The 16,239-nt window shown below is 44.9% G+C and overlaps 8 protein-coding genes across 8 annotated transcripts, besides 2 other annotated features; all 8 read right to left on the bottom strand.

The window, feature by feature from the left end:
• Positions 1–142: 142 nt before the first annotated feature.
• Tb09.211.3690 (hypothetical protein, conserved) lies at positions 143–1,384 on the bottom strand (the record flags this gene model as incomplete). The annotated part of the gene is made up of 1 exon (XM_822417.1): positions 143–1,384. One exon carries the CDS (start codon positions 1,382–1,384, stop codon positions 143–145), a length of 1,242 nt encoding a protein of 413 aa, XP_827510.1.
• Positions 1,385–2,328: 944 nt separating this feature from the next.
• On the bottom strand, positions 2,329–3,684 carry Tb09.211.3680 (chaperone protein DnaJ; the record flags this gene model as incomplete). Its single annotated transcript, XM_822416.1, has 1 exon — positions 2,329–3,684. The coding sequence occupies one exon, from the start codon at positions 3,682–3,684 to the stop codon at positions 2,329–2,331; it is 1,356 nt and encodes a 451-aa protein (XP_827509.1).
• Positions 3,685–4,484: 800 nt separating this feature from the next.
• Positions 4,485–5,657, bottom strand: Tb09.211.3670 (hypothetical protein, conserved; the record flags this gene model as incomplete). Its single annotated transcript, XM_822415.1, has 1 exon — positions 4,485–5,657. One exon carries the CDS (start codon positions 5,655–5,657, stop codon positions 4,485–4,487), a length of 1,173 nt encoding a protein of 390 aa, XP_827508.1.
• A 351-nt stretch (positions 5,658–6,008) lies between these two features.
• Tb09.211.3660 (hypothetical protein, conserved) lies at positions 6,009–7,193 on the bottom strand (the record flags this gene model as incomplete). Its single annotated transcript, XM_822414.1, has 1 exon — positions 6,009–7,193. One exon carries the CDS (start codon positions 7,191–7,193, stop codon positions 6,009–6,011), a length of 1,185 nt encoding a protein of 394 aa, XP_827507.1.
• A 1,526-nt stretch (positions 7,194–8,719) lies between these two features.
• Tb09.211.3650 (phospholipase A2-like protein, putative) lies at positions 8,720–10,063 on the bottom strand (the record flags this gene model as incomplete). The annotated part of the gene is made up of 1 exon (XM_822413.1): positions 8,720–10,063. The coding sequence occupies one exon, from the start codon at positions 10,061–10,063 to the stop codon at positions 8,720–8,722; it is 1,344 nt and encodes a 447-aa protein (XP_827506.1).
• A 1,091-nt stretch (positions 10,064–11,154) lies between these two features.
• On the bottom strand, positions 11,155–11,892 carry Tb09.211.3640 (prenyl protein specific carboxyl methyltransferase; the record flags this gene model as incomplete). Its single annotated transcript, XM_822412.1, has 1 exon — positions 11,155–11,892. The coding sequence occupies one exon, from the start codon at positions 11,890–11,892 to the stop codon at positions 11,155–11,157; it is 738 nt and encodes a 245-aa protein (XP_827505.1).
• A 934-nt stretch (positions 11,893–12,826) lies between these two features.
• Positions 12,827–12,863: a microsatellite.
• A 46-nt stretch (positions 12,864–12,909) lies between these two features.
• Positions 12,910–13,725, bottom strand: Tb09.211.3630 (hypothetical protein, conserved; the record flags this gene model as incomplete). The annotated part of the gene is made up of 1 exon (XM_822411.1): positions 12,910–13,725. The coding sequence occupies one exon, from the start codon at positions 13,723–13,725 to the stop codon at positions 12,910–12,912; it is 816 nt and encodes a 271-aa protein (XP_827504.1).
• Positions 13,726–13,773: 48 nt separating this feature from the next.
• Positions 13,774–13,798: a microsatellite.
• Positions 13,799–14,199: 401 nt separating this feature from the next.
• On the bottom strand, positions 14,200–15,291 carry Tb09.211.3620 (uncharacterized protein; the record flags this gene model as incomplete). The annotated part of the gene is made up of 1 exon (XM_822410.1): positions 14,200–15,291. One exon carries the CDS (start codon positions 15,289–15,291, stop codon positions 14,200–14,202), a length of 1,092 nt encoding a protein of 363 aa, XP_827503.1.
• Positions 15,292–16,239: the final 948 nt, after the last annotated feature.

Genomic DNA, 16,239 nt, shown 5'->3' with positions numbered 1-16,239 from the left:
AAAAAATTAAAAAAAAACTAGCACCCTCTCCCACGTGTGGACGCAAAGGACGAAAGGGGAAAGGTTCCCATAGCAAAAAAAAACAAAGCATCGTGATCATCCACCTAGATGGTGGGACAAAAAAAAGGTTTTTGACATCAAATCACGTATCGTTAGTAGGCGACATGTATTCGGAATCCATTGCTTGACACCAAACTACGTTTCCATGCTCCAAATTTAGTGGTCCTTTTTGTTTCAGTGCGCTGATTATTCGGTCTAAAATAAGACCGTGCATGGACTCACATACCCTTGAGGATGCAGCCATGCTGTTCGTTACACCATATACGGGAACTATTTCTGCATTGTCTTGTGATAACCTTAACTGTCGTGTATCACAAGTAGAGGAAGTCTCATTACTGTACGATTCACTAAGATCCCGTACGGAGGTTGAGTCACCGGTAGCTGGGTCACACAAACTGTCATCAATACAATGGAGCTGCATGGCACTGCTGTCACCTCGTAACACTCGGAGGTGTTCCCCTTCAATAGCCCTCAACCGACACTGAACCCATTCCAGAGCACCATTGTAATTATCGGTATAGGAAAGAGGAAGTACACTGCGATACGTGGAGACAAGCCGTTCAACTGCAAAGTTGCGAGACATTTCATCAGAGCTGATATGAAATGCCACTGCAATAACACCACGTTGGGATTGAAAGCTATCCAACAGGTAATTGTGGTACAGTGAGAGGTCAATAAGACTCCCCTCCACTATGAGAACTTTCCCCTCCACTAACGCTTTTTCTACCTCTCCTTCCACTAACGAGCGAATGGCTCTCGTAAGCGTTCGCCACAGCCGCACAAAATCATCAACCGCTAACGTGTCACTCAACCATAGCGAATGTTCGCTTACACATGGTAACACTCTTTCATCGGAAAGCTCAACCAGATCACCGCGCAGAGCACTAGATGGGTACGCATGGTGCGTTGCTCTAAGAATATCGAGCAACAAGTCCGTACTGACAATGTTGTGCGTATTCAGTCTCACACTCAGAGAACGTGCCATAGAGGTTTTGCCACAGCACCCACTCCCGGCCATGAAAACAATAAGCGGGGTGCGCTCAATGAAAAAACGAGTCATAACCGGAAGAAGGCGTGTAAACGCGGCCCCGTAACCGTGTTGCGCCATTGTTGAGAGAGTGGCAGCCTCCAGCTCCCTCTGCGATATATCAAGCCTTTCCTGATCCACCAACGATTTCTTTAGCGCAAGGCTCACGCAAACTGCCGCTGTGGTTGGTAACTTACATGCTGTAAGCATTTTTGACAGTATGAAGCGCGACAGTATATAGTAATGCTCATCATCGAGATGAACTTTCACCTTAACTCGGTCATACTTTGAACCCATTTAAATGTTCTTTCAGCACACCCCCGCTACTTTGCAATGCTGCTTTTTCCCCCCTCTGCACGCTAAGAATGAGTTCCAACACACAGTGGGTTCTACCGACCAAAAAATGTAAATATGTTTGAAAACCAGTGAAAAGGGAAGCAGCATATCAGTCAATGCTCACAGATGGTATCTCTGCAATGTGCACGTGTACACAGCAACACACGCATATGAATCTAACCATACACAGACATCATTGCCGAGTCTGATATCGTAAGTAAAAGTAGTGATAATTTCATTTTAATATTGTTACCGTTATGTTTTAAAATGGTATGTACGATTAAATTTCGTGTGAGTAACCTGCTGTCAACTGCATGCCTGGGAGTTAGTCGGCCCTCACATCCTCTTCTCACCCCACTCTATAATTCATTCGCTCACTAATTTCTCCCCCTCCCTCTATTATTTCTCCCTGATGCAGGTATCGAATCGTAACTCTTTCTTCCATTCCCTGTTTTTTATGCGTTGTGCGTCTGAGATTATTTACACTCCCACCGGCTCATGTTGGTTGCTGACACACTCAAAACGTCGAGAAAGGGGGGGGAGACGTATGGACGGGAAGGGGGAGGGAGAAAGAAACGAACAAACAAACAAGAGAAGCGGCAAACTAATAAAAATCAACAATTTTGGTCGCAGCTTATGTGTGGAAAAAATGTACGATGCAAACCCCTGCTCACACAAACACAGATAAACAAGCAGACGTTATACCACCACAGGTGCGGTGAAGACTATAAGAAGTGGAAATAAGCAGGGTCTCCCTCCAGTAAGCTTCACGACAAGAACACCAACAACACCGAGAAATATACAGTAAATTTAGTTGAATGTAGACGTTAGCCTTCATGTACTGTGAGAATTAACAAAAAAAACACAATAAAAAGGAAGCACTCCGATATCCTCCTAAAGAAAGACTACTGATGAACGCACTCGGCTGTATGTTGCTTACGACCACTGCGGCGGCGGCCGTTACCTTGCTGTGATCCACCTCCCCGTTCTGAGTCCCAGTTGCTATGTAATGCCTCCTCCATTTCCCGTACGCCTCCTCGAAGCACAGATGCTGTGACAGTTTTGTCAGAACCGCTGTCTGGGTCTTTCTTCTTTGGTTCTCCAAACGCTTTCTTGACAGCTTCCTTTTGCTGATCCGTGAGGGTACGGGGCAATTTGAGTTTCGTAACGATGTAGAGGTCTCCATTACCGCCACTGGAGTTCGGCATGCCCTCACCAGCCACCCTCAAAACACTGTTCGGCTGCAGCACAGAACTTTTTGGTGACTTCACAGTAATTGAACGACCATCAAGCGTTTTCAGTGACAGATCAAACTCCAACAACGCTTCCGAAAGGGTGACATCCCTCTCCACCACAAGATCATTTCCCCGACGCTTGAAGACATTGTGTTCTTCGACTTCAACATGCACGTGTAAGTCACCGGGCTCGGCCTCAGGCATTGTGCCACCCTCACCTCGTACAACCAACGTGACGTCTGGCGGTACGCCAGCGGGAATGTCAATGCTTACGCTTTGCACGAGGTGCCGGTAGCCCATGCCTTTGCACTTGGGGCACTTGTCGTCGGGTTTTGCGACGGTACCCGCTCCACCACAGCGTGGGCACTGTGACACTGTCTGCTGTACCATACCTGGTCCAAAACGATGATGCTGCACGACGTGGCCGCTTCCATCACATTCAGAACACTTTGGTTTTTTCTTCTGACTCTTCGTTCCGAATCCACGGCAATCTGAGCAAACAACTGGACGATTAACGCGAGGGGATTTCGACGCACCTTTATAGACCTCCTCCAACGTCATCCTCAATGTAACCTCCAGCGGGGGCACCTGAGGTGGGCCGGCAGACCTATTACCACCAAAACCTCCCATGCCACCTTTGAAGAACTCCGCAAAAATATCTTCCGCACTACGTCCACCAAAGCCACCCATGCCGCCACCCGCGTTCATGTTGGCTGCGGCTTCAGAACCGTACTGATCATAAATGCGGCGCTTCTCCTCGTTACTGAGGCATTCGTATGCCTCTGCCACTTCTGCAAAGTCCTCTTTATTACCACCTTGATCAGGGTGGGTCTCGAGGGCGCGCTTGCGGTACGCCTTCTTAATGTCACTTTGACTGGCGGATTGACTGACCCCCAATATTTTGTAGTAGTCTTTGTTACTACTAGATTGGCGCTTGGAAACATTCGCAAAGGCTGCCGTTGCTGCTGTTGGCGGTGCCGCGGCAAGGCGTCGCCAAATCGAAGAGACGGACGTGAACCGCAACATGAGGGTTATCTAACAACAAATTCGAAGGCTCGCAGTCTTCTCTTTTCCTTTAATAATTCGGTGTTCGTATGTGGCCCTGATGCGCACGTACCAGTTCCGTTTCTCCCAGCTCTTTGTCAAGTTAGAAAAGCAATAATAATAATAGTAATAAAGCTTCTTCACTTTTATCTTTTACTTCTACTGTTTATTATGTCCCCTCCCACGGTCAAAGCTACGGTCCAGTGGTTTATTCACCACCTTAATCCACAGGCTTCCGAAGGAAAGAGGTGTTTAAACTCCTTCTTCCTCCAGAACAGTAAAAGGGAATGGGATCCGCACCTGTACAACCTGCTGCAACTTGAAATATATAGGTATTTATATTGACCTAGATTGGAAACCCTTTCACTTTTTCGTTTCCCTTTCTTCTCCTAAGGTGGAGCTTCAAAGGAATACTCAGCCTCTATTCGATGATGGAAAGCCAAGACAAGAAACGAAGATTATATGATAAAGTAACGACAAAATGCGGTACAAGCTATGTATGACGAAAAATTGTTAATAACAAATGTATAAATACATTTTTGTATAACCGCATGCAAGCATATACGCCAGTAACACAACGCTGAAATGACTGCGACGGATCAAAAATTTACAATAACTACCTTCTTTTGTCATCCAGTGCGGTAACGCACATTCACTGGATCCCTCCATTCTCTTCCAACAAACCCTTCAAAAATTAAAGGATAAGAGAAAGAGAGAGCCGAAGAAGAGGCGTATTTGTTGCTGATATCCGCTGTCCCAGTAACAAAAAAAAACCGTTTCGTTCAATGTAAAGAATTTTCCCCCAAACGTTTCTGTTGCCAAATAACTTTGTGACAATTGGCGCTGCTATGGGGGCCACCACAGTGCTTGCACGGGTTAGTGCGAAAACAACTGGTGCCCGTATGCCCGAGTTGACCGCACTTTTCGCACGTTAAGAGCTGCGGATGTTTCTTGAAGCAGTTGCGTGCGGTGTGACCGACTTCCCCACAGAAAGAGCATTTTGCCTTCCCATTTTGCTTTTTGAAGCATTCAGCCTCTGTATGCCCCTTAGCCCCGCAGAAGTGACAACCTCCACCTGGTCCAATGTACCGTTCGAGCCACGCCCTATTTACCTCAGCAGGTGTGGCATCTGCCTCCGTTATCACTGGTTTCCCCACGGCGTAATGTTCAACATATTGGGCAGTGAGTCGCTCCACTGCAACAACATCCACTGGAACATCTTTGTTTCCCACAAGGTAATTGGAAAGCAGCAAAATGTGCCGCACATCACCCGCAGCGTACTCAAGGAAATGGTCCGGCAGGGGTCGAATGTCCCAAACGGGGCGGTTGCCAAGTGTCATAGCGGTTTGAACTGCAGAGTCTCCTTCCTGTCGTGTGAGGCCAGCGACACTCTTCAGCACGTACCCCATTCCCGAGCGGCGGTTTACACTGCGCAATTTCCACTGAATGGCAGTGAAGAAAACTTGCAGATCTAAAACACCCTCCGGTTTTACCCCAAGTTGGCAACTGAGTGCTTCCACATCACGTCTGCAGTCAAAGAACAGCTTCCTTATCTCTCTATCACTCAGTAAGGATTGCATGTCTTTGACAAACACATCAGGTGTTAGGGTGAGAACGTCGAACAAAAACACTACAGGTTTGGCATCTGAGCATGCCTGAACCAGTGATATACGTCCAAGCTGCTTCGCTTGGTCCGTTGTACAAAAAGCCTCGATGTCCAGAGCAATCGAGCGAGCACCTTGTAGCGAAGTAACAGCCTCTTTTAGTTTCTCATGTGTATCTACGACTCGGTATGGGTATTTCAAAATCATTGAAGAAGAGGACGTTGCTGATGATGTACTCAACGGCTGTGTAGGCGCGGTGCAACTTTTGGCATCTGTCCCCAAGCCACTGGCTGGGAGTCGAACGATCCGCGAGGTTCTCCATAACCGCACGATTCCTATAGTCCTGAACATGTCGCTGATATTTCGCCTTTGTGCTAGTAAAATGTTTCATACAACAGAAGGGAATAGGGATAATAAACACTAGGGTATGTTTGTGTGGTAATCAACGCTAGACGGCTATGTAAATACAAGTAGGCCGACGTCGTTTACTTCCCATTCACCAATCAAGCGATCAAGCAACTCCCTATGTGAATAGTACGATTTCAGTTGTCCATTCAGCATCGGGAAATTCTGCAAAAAACAACAACTATACCAACAAGCAAACACTGCGACGGAGTGCCTCCAAAAAACAGAGCAACCGTAATGATGATCACATACACGTTCACAAAGGAAAGGGGAGATGATGATACACACCTATCATATTTACGTTACTCTCAGCATCTCCACGTAATTTTTCACCATGAAAAGGAAAACGCCCTCGTTACGCACTGACTCTGTTGTAGGCTTTTCCTCCACCCACTTTTCATACGTCTCCACCGTCGGCGGGCGACCAAATATCAAGGATTCTGGTTGAAGCAGTAGTGAGCGTGGTTTGTCAAAGTCACGAGGGCCGTCAAAGTGCAGCACCACGAGCGCCGCATCACTTTCCTTGACAGACGGTGCGGGTCGTAAAATACGGCACGCCATTGACGACAATATATTATGCAGATAAAATGGAGTTCGAATGGCATCGATGTGGCGAATTGAATTCCGATAGTTACCGAACCAAACGTTTCCAGGACGTATGCCCCAGCCCCATTCATACCGTGCTGACCCATATACCCGAAGGGCACTGCCCGGGGGTATAATAACGTCCACATCATGTGACGTCCAAGATCGCATCAGCACCTCTTTCACAAATGAACATCGTGAGCGCAACAGTGGCGCAAATGTTACTACGGTGGCATTTTGATCCCGTCGTAGAGGAATGACAACATAATCGTGACCATCAAAGGCCTTCGTTGGTTTTGGTTCGTGGTAAAACCTCCCGCTGGGCGAATACTCGACATAAACGTGACGAAGACGACCTAACCCCTCAAATTTCCTCTGCATCTTGTTTACCATGTACCGCAGTGAGGAAGGCATTTTATGATGCTTAATGCGATCTCCTGTTTCCCATGGTGCCTTCATCAACTGAATGTCTTCTGCATGATCCGAAATAATTGCAATATCACTGTAAAAACCGATATCTACTCCTTCTGACTGAGCCTGGGATTCGGCAAACGCAACCTTTCGAAGGTCCACCTTTTGTCCATACAATGCAATCCAACGTTTCACTTCGTCCAGCAATGCGCCACCCTCATCACCCGATAATACATCAGGGGAGACAAATAATCCCGTAACTTTCTTAGCTGTTGGTAACTGTCCCTCCGGTAACGGCCACTCGGGAGGAGTGACGTGGCGGATAAATTCCATATCCGCATCCGTGAGGGGCGGGTAGGCGCCCCCATCGGGGTCCATCAGTTCTTCACGCCATTGATATGCCAGACGTTTACGAGACGCGACAAAACCCCCAGCGAGCACCGCGGGTATTCCAAATCCGATAAACCACGTGCCTGCACCGAGCATTTGTAAACGCTACTTTAGAATACATGCTGAAAACCAAAAAAAAAACCAAAAAAAAGTACGTCGTGAGACAAATCTTATGGTGACGGTGAAAAATAGCAGTTTGAAGAAGAATCTCATTAAACAAACGCGTGATGGCGCAGACTTTTTCAACATCAACATACCGTAGGGGACAGCCGATACTCCCCTCAATAACAAATAAAAAAAATTCCCCTTAAATGCTTCACAGCTGATGGAAAGCAAAAAAAAAAAACAACAAAAAACAGCGGCCGTCAAAAATGGTGCGCGTGAGAGTCACAATGGCGATATATCTACGTGTATAGATATACCAACAAAAGTAGCAACAGTTGGTGCCCACACATAAACATCCAAATTGTCTTTCCTAGTTCCTTAATTTGCAATACTATTGTTAACGTTACAATTAAATGAACAATAAAAATAAAAGTTATGAATGGAAAAAAAAGAAGAAAGTGAGTACTCTTCTCCGAGCAAAATGTAGCCCTGGGATATGTGTGCTGGAGAGTAAGAAAATACCTACCAGCTATGTTTGTCAGGAAATAACACAATTAAAACATTTTTTTTTTAAATGTAAGAATACAGCGCACCTATTTTTTTTTTAGCGTGTAAAAGGGTTTGAGTTCTTTTTTATTTTTGTCTTTCCCTGTTGTTTTCCCTTCTTCTTTCTCTTTCCCCTCACTGACTTCTTCTGTTTACTTATTCTACCCTTGGTAGCGCATTGCCCAATCTTACGATTGCTACCCCATCAACGAGACCTTCATGCATCATGACACTCGACGCTATGTCTATGTGATGATTTTTTTCTTCCTTTTTATCGCAAAGCAACCCTTGTGAACTCCCTCCCCTTTTTTTCTTTATGTTAATAACAGCATGGAAGAAAGTGCTCAATAATCTCTCAGTCATCCCGGTTTATGTTGCCGCCGGTGCTCCTTTTCAAACGTTCCCTTCACTTAACTGCCGCGACTATATTTCTCGCTTTTATCGCCTCCTCCTCATCTTCACCGCAGCTCTCACCCTTATATATACACAAACAGTTGTAAATGCATACATAATGTAAGTATGTTTGTATGCATATGTATGTGATTGTGTGAATGGATGGGATGTGAAAGTACATTACCACGGATCGTTACTACACAAAATCCCAGTAATTTCCCTCCCCCACCCGCATTTCACTCCGGACGAAAGTTTCCCCTTGACTGATTGATCTCCTCAGGGAATTAAAATATATTCTTGAAAAAAAACAAATTACCGTGGCGAACGCTTTAAGCCGTCGTTACAAAATGCTTCTCCCCATTTGCTCGCTAATAATCTTCTCTCGAACAATTTGCGGACAAGTTTCAGTGAATGGGGGTACGCAGCACAGCCATAAATTCAGTCAAAATCAAAACATGATAAGCAACATAAAACCACAAAACCTAAGGCCAGCTCGATATGACCTACCGGCCCAGTATCAAATAACTGTGCCTCGAGGGCGATTCACTTTGAAAAGGGCATGACACCATCACGGATTGCTAACACGTTGAACACACTTCGGTATTTTGCTTTGCGAAGCGAAGAAGTGCATTACACCACTCCATAATTTGTACTCGCGGTGACACTGTGGCCCAGATATTTCCATGCATGACGGGACTGAGTACAGAGACATCTACAAGAGAAAGGTGGTTCGTATTCTTCGTGACCACAATACCAAAGAGCGCTTGTTTCTCCACTTCATTGAGCGAAGCATATGCAGATTGTTCTAACACCAGCGCTTTCATCCTTTTAAAGAATTCCCAACTCTCAGAATCTTTTACCCAGTCGTCTGAATGCACAGTAACCGTTGGAACAGTATAGGATTTACGGCCATCAGAAAGCGGGTTGCAAAAATGTTCATTTTGTATTGGTACCATCCATGGGTCAAACGTATACACGCTCTTTACGCTGACTCCCTTCACGGGATTTTGGTTCTCTTCTAATGCAGCCGCGAGTACAGTGGCACCGCCAAATGAATGACCCGCAAGATGTACCTGCAACGGTTTGCTAAGAAACTTGTCAATATCTGAATTAATGTAGCCCAAAGTTGTCCAAAAGTCCTTTTCCGTTAGGCGTTGAAGTGTTCCCCTCACCTCGCTTACCCTTTGTGCAACTTGGGCTTCACGTGCGGGTACCTCCCATCCATAGTCCTTGAGCGGAACTTCACTTTCCTTACCGCTACTGTCACGCATGAAAGAAGCACTATTGTCGCAATGGCCAAGACAAATCACGATTGCACCCCGCGCCGCAAGATCCAACGCAAAGCAACTGTAGAACAAATGGTATCCGGCAAGACCGTGACTGAACACAACAATAGGTGGCACTCTCTCATATTGGTTGAGCAAAGCGGCGGGCACCGCGTTTCGGGACGCACTGATGCGAACAAAGGAGAAATCCCTTATGAAGAAAAATGGCACGTTTGCATACGCCGCCACGCCCCGAAGAAAACGGTCATCTCCAAACGGGACATACGGTAGTCCCTTTTTCTCTGGGACCATATTAGTAGGATAAAACACAGCTACTGGTGGTATGGATTGGGAACGGCAGCCGTTCATATGCACAAGGCCCACGCTATAGCGACCGCCAATGGGTTTCAATAGTGGAAGAGGGCTCACAAGAAATAACACACCGGAGATGATAAACCCGACAGCAACCATGGCGGTAGACCAGAAAAGTGGGAACCCGTAGAAGCAGAGCAGAACCGAAGTAATAAATGTGCCGCTTATGGGAACACAATGCAATGAGGTGGCATAGTCAAAAAGTGGCCGTGTGGGCCAAATTAGGAATGCTTCTGTCGACCATCGGACTACGCGAACAAAATACTTCAGCGCCCACGTTACCATAACAACACCACAGAAGTAAGCCAAAATATACGCAAACGCGAAGGAAACTGCTCACAACTCTATTTATTTTATATTCGAAAAAAAAAAAGTGAACCAACTCACCTATAAGGAAGACTAGGGAATTGAAAAAAAAACAATGATAATAAGAGGAAACTACACAGTTACTTCGTCAAAAGCACAGCAAATGGTACACAAATAAAAGAATAATAGAACAAATTGTCTAATTCCATGAGGGAAAAAATTGTCAAATTTGCAAGCTAACTCATGGGTTTCGACAATTTCTCTTCAAAAGAAAAAAAAAAAGAAAGAACAAACAGACACAACGAACAACCCAATTTGTAATAATGATGAATGACCAATTCTTGTACTGTTTTTAAGGAACACACAAGTTAATCGCAGTTGTTAACTGATGTAAGGTAAATTATGACGTACTCGACATGCGTATAAAGATCTATCCTCACGCACATCTTAATGTACAAGTCATTACTCAGGTCATTCTTCTTTTTTTTTTTTACAAAGGAAGCAATAAAACGTTCGATAAATGAACGGAGTCTTCCACTCAGTACAAGAATTGTACAACACGACACCAACGTGAAAGAAGTGGCGGCAACGTCACGAAACATGCGGCCTCCAGTGCAAACAAAAAAAAAGAATTAATTCGCGTTGTGTTCCCCTTTCCTAAAGACACTTATTGATAAAATGAAGCAGAAAACTTTCGCTCCGCGTTCTTCGCCTCCGTCTGTTACCATCCAAAGTCACAAAAAGTTAAAAAAAAAAGTACATCGCAACGTCTAAAATGTCTTCCACCATCCCACCACTTTTCACAGCCACGCAGCCATTGAAAGGGAGAAATGAAGGGACCAGAAAAGGAAGAAAAAAAGATAATGCGTGGGAAATTAAAAAAAAAAAGACGCAAAGAAACTGGAGAGCAAATACCAAGAGGTGTGGCAAAGAAGCGATCATACAAATTCCTCTTCTTTTTTTTTGTTTTAGTCACTAGCCCCCACCCCCACATGTGAAGAATAAAAGAAGGTTGGTTTTCAGGCTCCACAACAACCGTTCCGCCAAACGCGCAAATGGAGAAGTGGGCGCTAACGAATGAAAGGAATCCCCACCCATGTTCCAGCTTTATATTTCATGTAAGATTCACCAAAGAACTCCACACTGGACAGAACTGTTTCCTCATATGTTATACGCTCCTTGAAGAAACGTATCAAAACAATGGCATACGCCATGAAACAAAAGGGGTTTGCCAATACAAGTTGTGAGAAGAGAGCCGTCCAGAAATACCCAAAATAAGCGGGATGACGCAATATTGAGTAAATACCGTCTGTGACGAGTACGTGATTTGATCTTCGCCTCGTCTCAATCAACAATGAAAAATTACATCCACAATGTGCCATACCACACACACGCACCAAGTAGAAAAATATAGTCAAAACAGCTGCACAGTTCACCATAGTGTAGTTGAGACGAAACAACCAACCCCAACGTGATGTTGCGGAAACCTTCCAGCCTTCAGAACAGAAAAAAAGTTCCGTAAAGAACTCCAACCAGGCAGCGGCACCTGCAACGGTATACTCACGCGAGTGAAATATCATGAATGCACCCGGATGGGCGTCATGCCGGAGGAAATATACGGCCACAAGGAATTCGCTCATATGGAAAAGCACTATTGAACTAATAACATACGCCCCAACGGCGTATTCGGCAACACTTCCGGTGTAATATACGCTATGAATCATTAAGGAAACACCCAGCGTAAAACATACACCGAGATAAAACGATATCAGTGCCACTTCGAGCGCATGCCGATACCCCCAATGCATACGAACAAGTGCACGCGTTTCTAAGCGCTAATACAGCCCGTTTTCTTATTTTTTATTTTTTCCCCTTTTATTCTTCGCCTCAGGTGGTATACTTCGGTTAATACTTCCGTAAATATATATATATATCTTTATATGACTGATGGAGCATTAAAAAAAATAAATGGAGTAGAGTAGAGAAAAAAGTTTTTAAAAATGATGAAAAACAAGAAGCCCTTCTAAAAGCGATTGTTCACGCTCAATTTTTGAATACTCCCGGAAAGTCATAGGTTATGTACAATGAACTAAATATCCTTCGTCCGTGTCAACAAAATTTTTCTAAACGCTAATAGTAATATACTACGAAAACCTACTCATTGAAACACCACTACTTTTCGCTACTCGCCCTTGTAGCCGCTTATCTGACCGAAGCGATCGGCAGACATCCAGTGCAGGATGGTTCTCTTATATATATATATATAGCAGCACGATGATATTTAAAAAAAAAACAGCTACAACCACTTTACGAAGGTTTCCTTTCCCCCCTCCCTTACCCCTTGGGGTTACTTCGTTACCTGATGAAGGAAAGGACTACCCACTGAACCAAAGCAAAGTTGTTCAGGTCAACACACGTGTAATAATTGTCTTGAGGTTTTCTTCTCAAGCACGTTTTTCCTCTTCCTTTTTTATTTTCTAGTCTGTCCTAACACTGTTCCGTCACATCGTTAACCTCCGCCATCCTTTCACATTCGTCACGCTCTCCCCTCACCACCCTCCCCCCTCCCTCAAAAAAATAAAATAAAAACCTTCCGCCAAATAAATTAGCAAATCAACATGATTAAACATAAAAGGAGCTAACTAGATGAGAGAGAGAGAGAGAGTGAGCCAACAAACCCAAATAAACATCTAGGTAGTGAGAGTTGAAAAGAGATCAGTACTACTACTTAACAGCAGGATCACACACACACATACATATAGGTATATATATATGTATATGCGATAGTGTTCCAGCATTCTTTTTCTTTTGTTTCTTTCATTCTCTTAGTTTCTCCACTCATCGTGGTCGTTACCTTTGCTAGCCCGCCCGAACGCCCACTGTCCTCTATAATACTCCTCCACCAGTTCATCTGGATAATCATGTACGCCACAGAAGGGCATATATTGCGGCATTCCCTTATTGATGACCCAACGGGAATAACCCGCCTCTTCCAACGCACGCCGTTCCGGGTTCACTAACAACCCCGGTGCAGATACCCACATAGGATCACGGGAGAACACCTCACCATTGTTAATAGGGGAAAACTCGTCATATTTGATATTAAACGGCAGGGGCATACCTAAGCGAGAGTTGTGTCCCCACTCACCTCTTGCCTTCACTTGAGCGGGCGTGTGGGCGGCATTTCCTTGCATCCATTTCATCCACATGGGTGAGGCGGTGTGTGGGGCTTGGCCTCTGAACCAGTGCGGATCAGCAGCTTCAACCATACGCACATGAAAGGAACCGGGGGAACGACGGGCTAGCCAATATTTGTTTCCGTTCTCATCCTTTCCAACAAATATCTTCTCATCTTTTCGTCTCCATGCTTCACCAATGTAGTAGTGGCGCCTAATAGTACCCTTCAACCCAAACATACGAAAGTCGTGCCACCACCACCGAAGTTTATTCCACCATAAGGAGTGTTTCCATGGCACGTCACTTTGGCGGTGGTGGTGTCTCGGAAACGGGTGACGGTCGTCGTGACAACTTGTGTAGATAAAATTTTTCGTACCGCATTTAGAGGATATGGCAGCCATCATACCGTATTTGGTGGCTGCAGGGTTGCGACCCAACGCACCATAGGTGAAGATACTACTCATCCCCTAGTATATAACTATATCAATAAATAGATAAATATTGCGTGGGAGTATATATATATATATATATATATATGTGTGTGTGTGTGTGTGATATTGCACGTTCATCAAAGAATATTAGAAAAACGAAAGCGCAAACACGTTTTGAAACTATACAACGGATGTCATAACGTATTTTTAACCGTCCTTTTCATTAGAAAAGGGAAGTAGAACAAGTGCAGAAACAACGTACACGCTTATTCGAGGTATGATGCAAAAATAATCAATAAAAATGACGCATCTGCCAGACACATTCTGCTTACGTTATGGATGGAATTGCATCTCACAGGTGGTGTCGTAAAAAAAAAAAATTACCTAAACCCAAAAGCCCAGCGTGCCACACACCAGAATGAAAAAAGAGAAAAGAAAGACCGGAAAGTAATGCGTCAAATGAAACTGCTATGAATGCACTAGGAGTCGGATCTCTTGACAGAGCAATCAGTCCCGCGCACGCTTCCCTGAGCGGAGGGCTTCAACTAGCTTCCGTTCCTCTGTTGCTTCAACAACGTCTGGTACATCCAACGGCTCCTCGCATCCAGGACACAAAAGCGGAATTTCACTTGCATCCGCTCGACTAATTGCCTCCTCCACTCTTTCGTTCAAACATGTTTCACAGAAAAGAGCTCCACAGCACGGGGCTTTCATGGCATTTTTAACAATAACAGAATCCCAAGCACAGAGGAACTGCGGCTTTGCAGCGGCGTCACCACCTGCATCTGGAGTTTCCAACTTCTCAGAGTTTGGGCTATCGTTCCTGTTGTTGCCGCCTTCTGATGGGAAATCTGGTTTGACTCCATCCGCATTACTTGTTGTCACAATCCCAACGAAACTCGCATTGTCTAATTTCCTTTTCACTAACCTGCCATCCCTCGTTACAAACTTCGCCGCCGGGTCATCCATTGTGCACTCAACTAGCATTGTTTCTGGGATTCCAGTTGGAAGTGAAAGTAACTTCACTCCTCTTACCCCCTTTGCCGCGGGGCAGTGCTGAATTAAGTGCCCTCTCTTGCCGCAGTTATGGCATATGTAACCTGGTGGCGGAGGGCGAAATGTGACCTCGCGACCCCCACCTCCCATAGCTGCGCTGCGGTTTCGCATCTGCCGCATTCGCCATGCCCCAACTTCATCAATGCCTGTTTCAACAGCAACAGCTTCACTAAGTTGCGCCAACCGCTCTTCCTCAGTGAGTGGCGTTGCCGTATCGCCATTTTTGTTTCCTGCCCGCACGGCAGCGTGACTCATGGCGCTAGAAAGATTCGAAGGTCCTACAGGTTCACGCTCGCGCTTTGGCGGCGGTCTTCCAGTTCCAACATGGCGAACCACTTCCACTACCGTGTATGCAGGGAGTTCATCATTGGGATGCAAGTAATCAGAACTGCCCGAGACGAATATGTCAATTTCATCAGGCGAGCCACTTAACTTCTCCGCGATTGCCTCCTTTATTTCCCGACACGAAATAACGCGATGGGGCACTTCGATAATGCCGACATGATTGCTGGATCGCAACTTGAAGGTAATAGTTGCTACCATGACGAAACCGCAATCTATTACTGCCAAAACAAATATTATCCCGCACGCAGAGGCGTGGATTGGAGAGAAACAATACTATCTGTTTGTCTTGATTAACACCAACTTTGAAAGCTTTACACAGCGTGACGCAACCGCTTGTAAATGAGATCGAAAGGTCAAGGTCAGATTGCTGTGCAATCAGAACCCCCTTTTATTTTTTACACTTTCCCACTGTCTTTCACTTCCTTTGTTTTGGCCCGGTAACAAAGGAACAGCACAAGTGCTTCCTCCTCTACCTTATCACACTAGTGGGAGTGAAATCAATAAGAAGAACCACAAACAGCAGTAATAGTATAAAGGAAGGGAAGGGAAAGGAAACAGGAACAGAACAAAAAGATAGATAGTACAAACACAAACGCATATTACATACATAATCTCATCCAAAGTGAAAGAGAAACGAGAAACGAAAAATAAAACGCCCCACTGCTAACAACATTTTTAAAAAAAGAATGAAAAAGAAGGGTGGACGAAACCCCCTTTACTTACGTGAGCAGTAGGGACCATCATCATTTTGCAAAATTCATTCGCCCCTCACATGTTTCACTTTTACCTTTGTATGTGGTCGCGTCCAATTCCTCCCCCACCACGTGCTGAAGCACACAAATACACGAAAAGCATTTCCTTCTTCTACGTCTTTTTTTTCTTTTAAAAAACCTGACCTTATGTTTAATGCACAGCACCTTCAGCTCCCTCCCCTCTTTTTTTTTCATTAAGTGCTTCAATAATTATGTCAAACACGAGCAACAGCAACTACAGAAAAAAAGCAACACAAAAAGGGAGCAAAACATCAACTGAAAACTAAAATTTGTTTAGTTGGGATGTGTATATTTGTGTGAGGATTCATCAGACTCATATCATGCCTTCACTCATACTCTCTCCCTCCCCTTGGTCTTTTTTTTCTCTTCCTTA

Source organism: Trypanosoma brucei, chromosome 9 (assembly GCF_000002445.2).
Source record: "Trypanosoma brucei brucei TREU927 chromosome 9, whole genome shotgun sequence".
Lineage (NCBI taxonomy): Eukaryota > Euglenozoa > Kinetoplastea > Trypanosomatida > Trypanosomatidae > Trypanosoma > Trypanosoma brucei.
The sequence above is the reverse complement of the archived record's forward strand: the minus strand, read 5'-3'. Positions and strand labels throughout refer to the sequence as shown.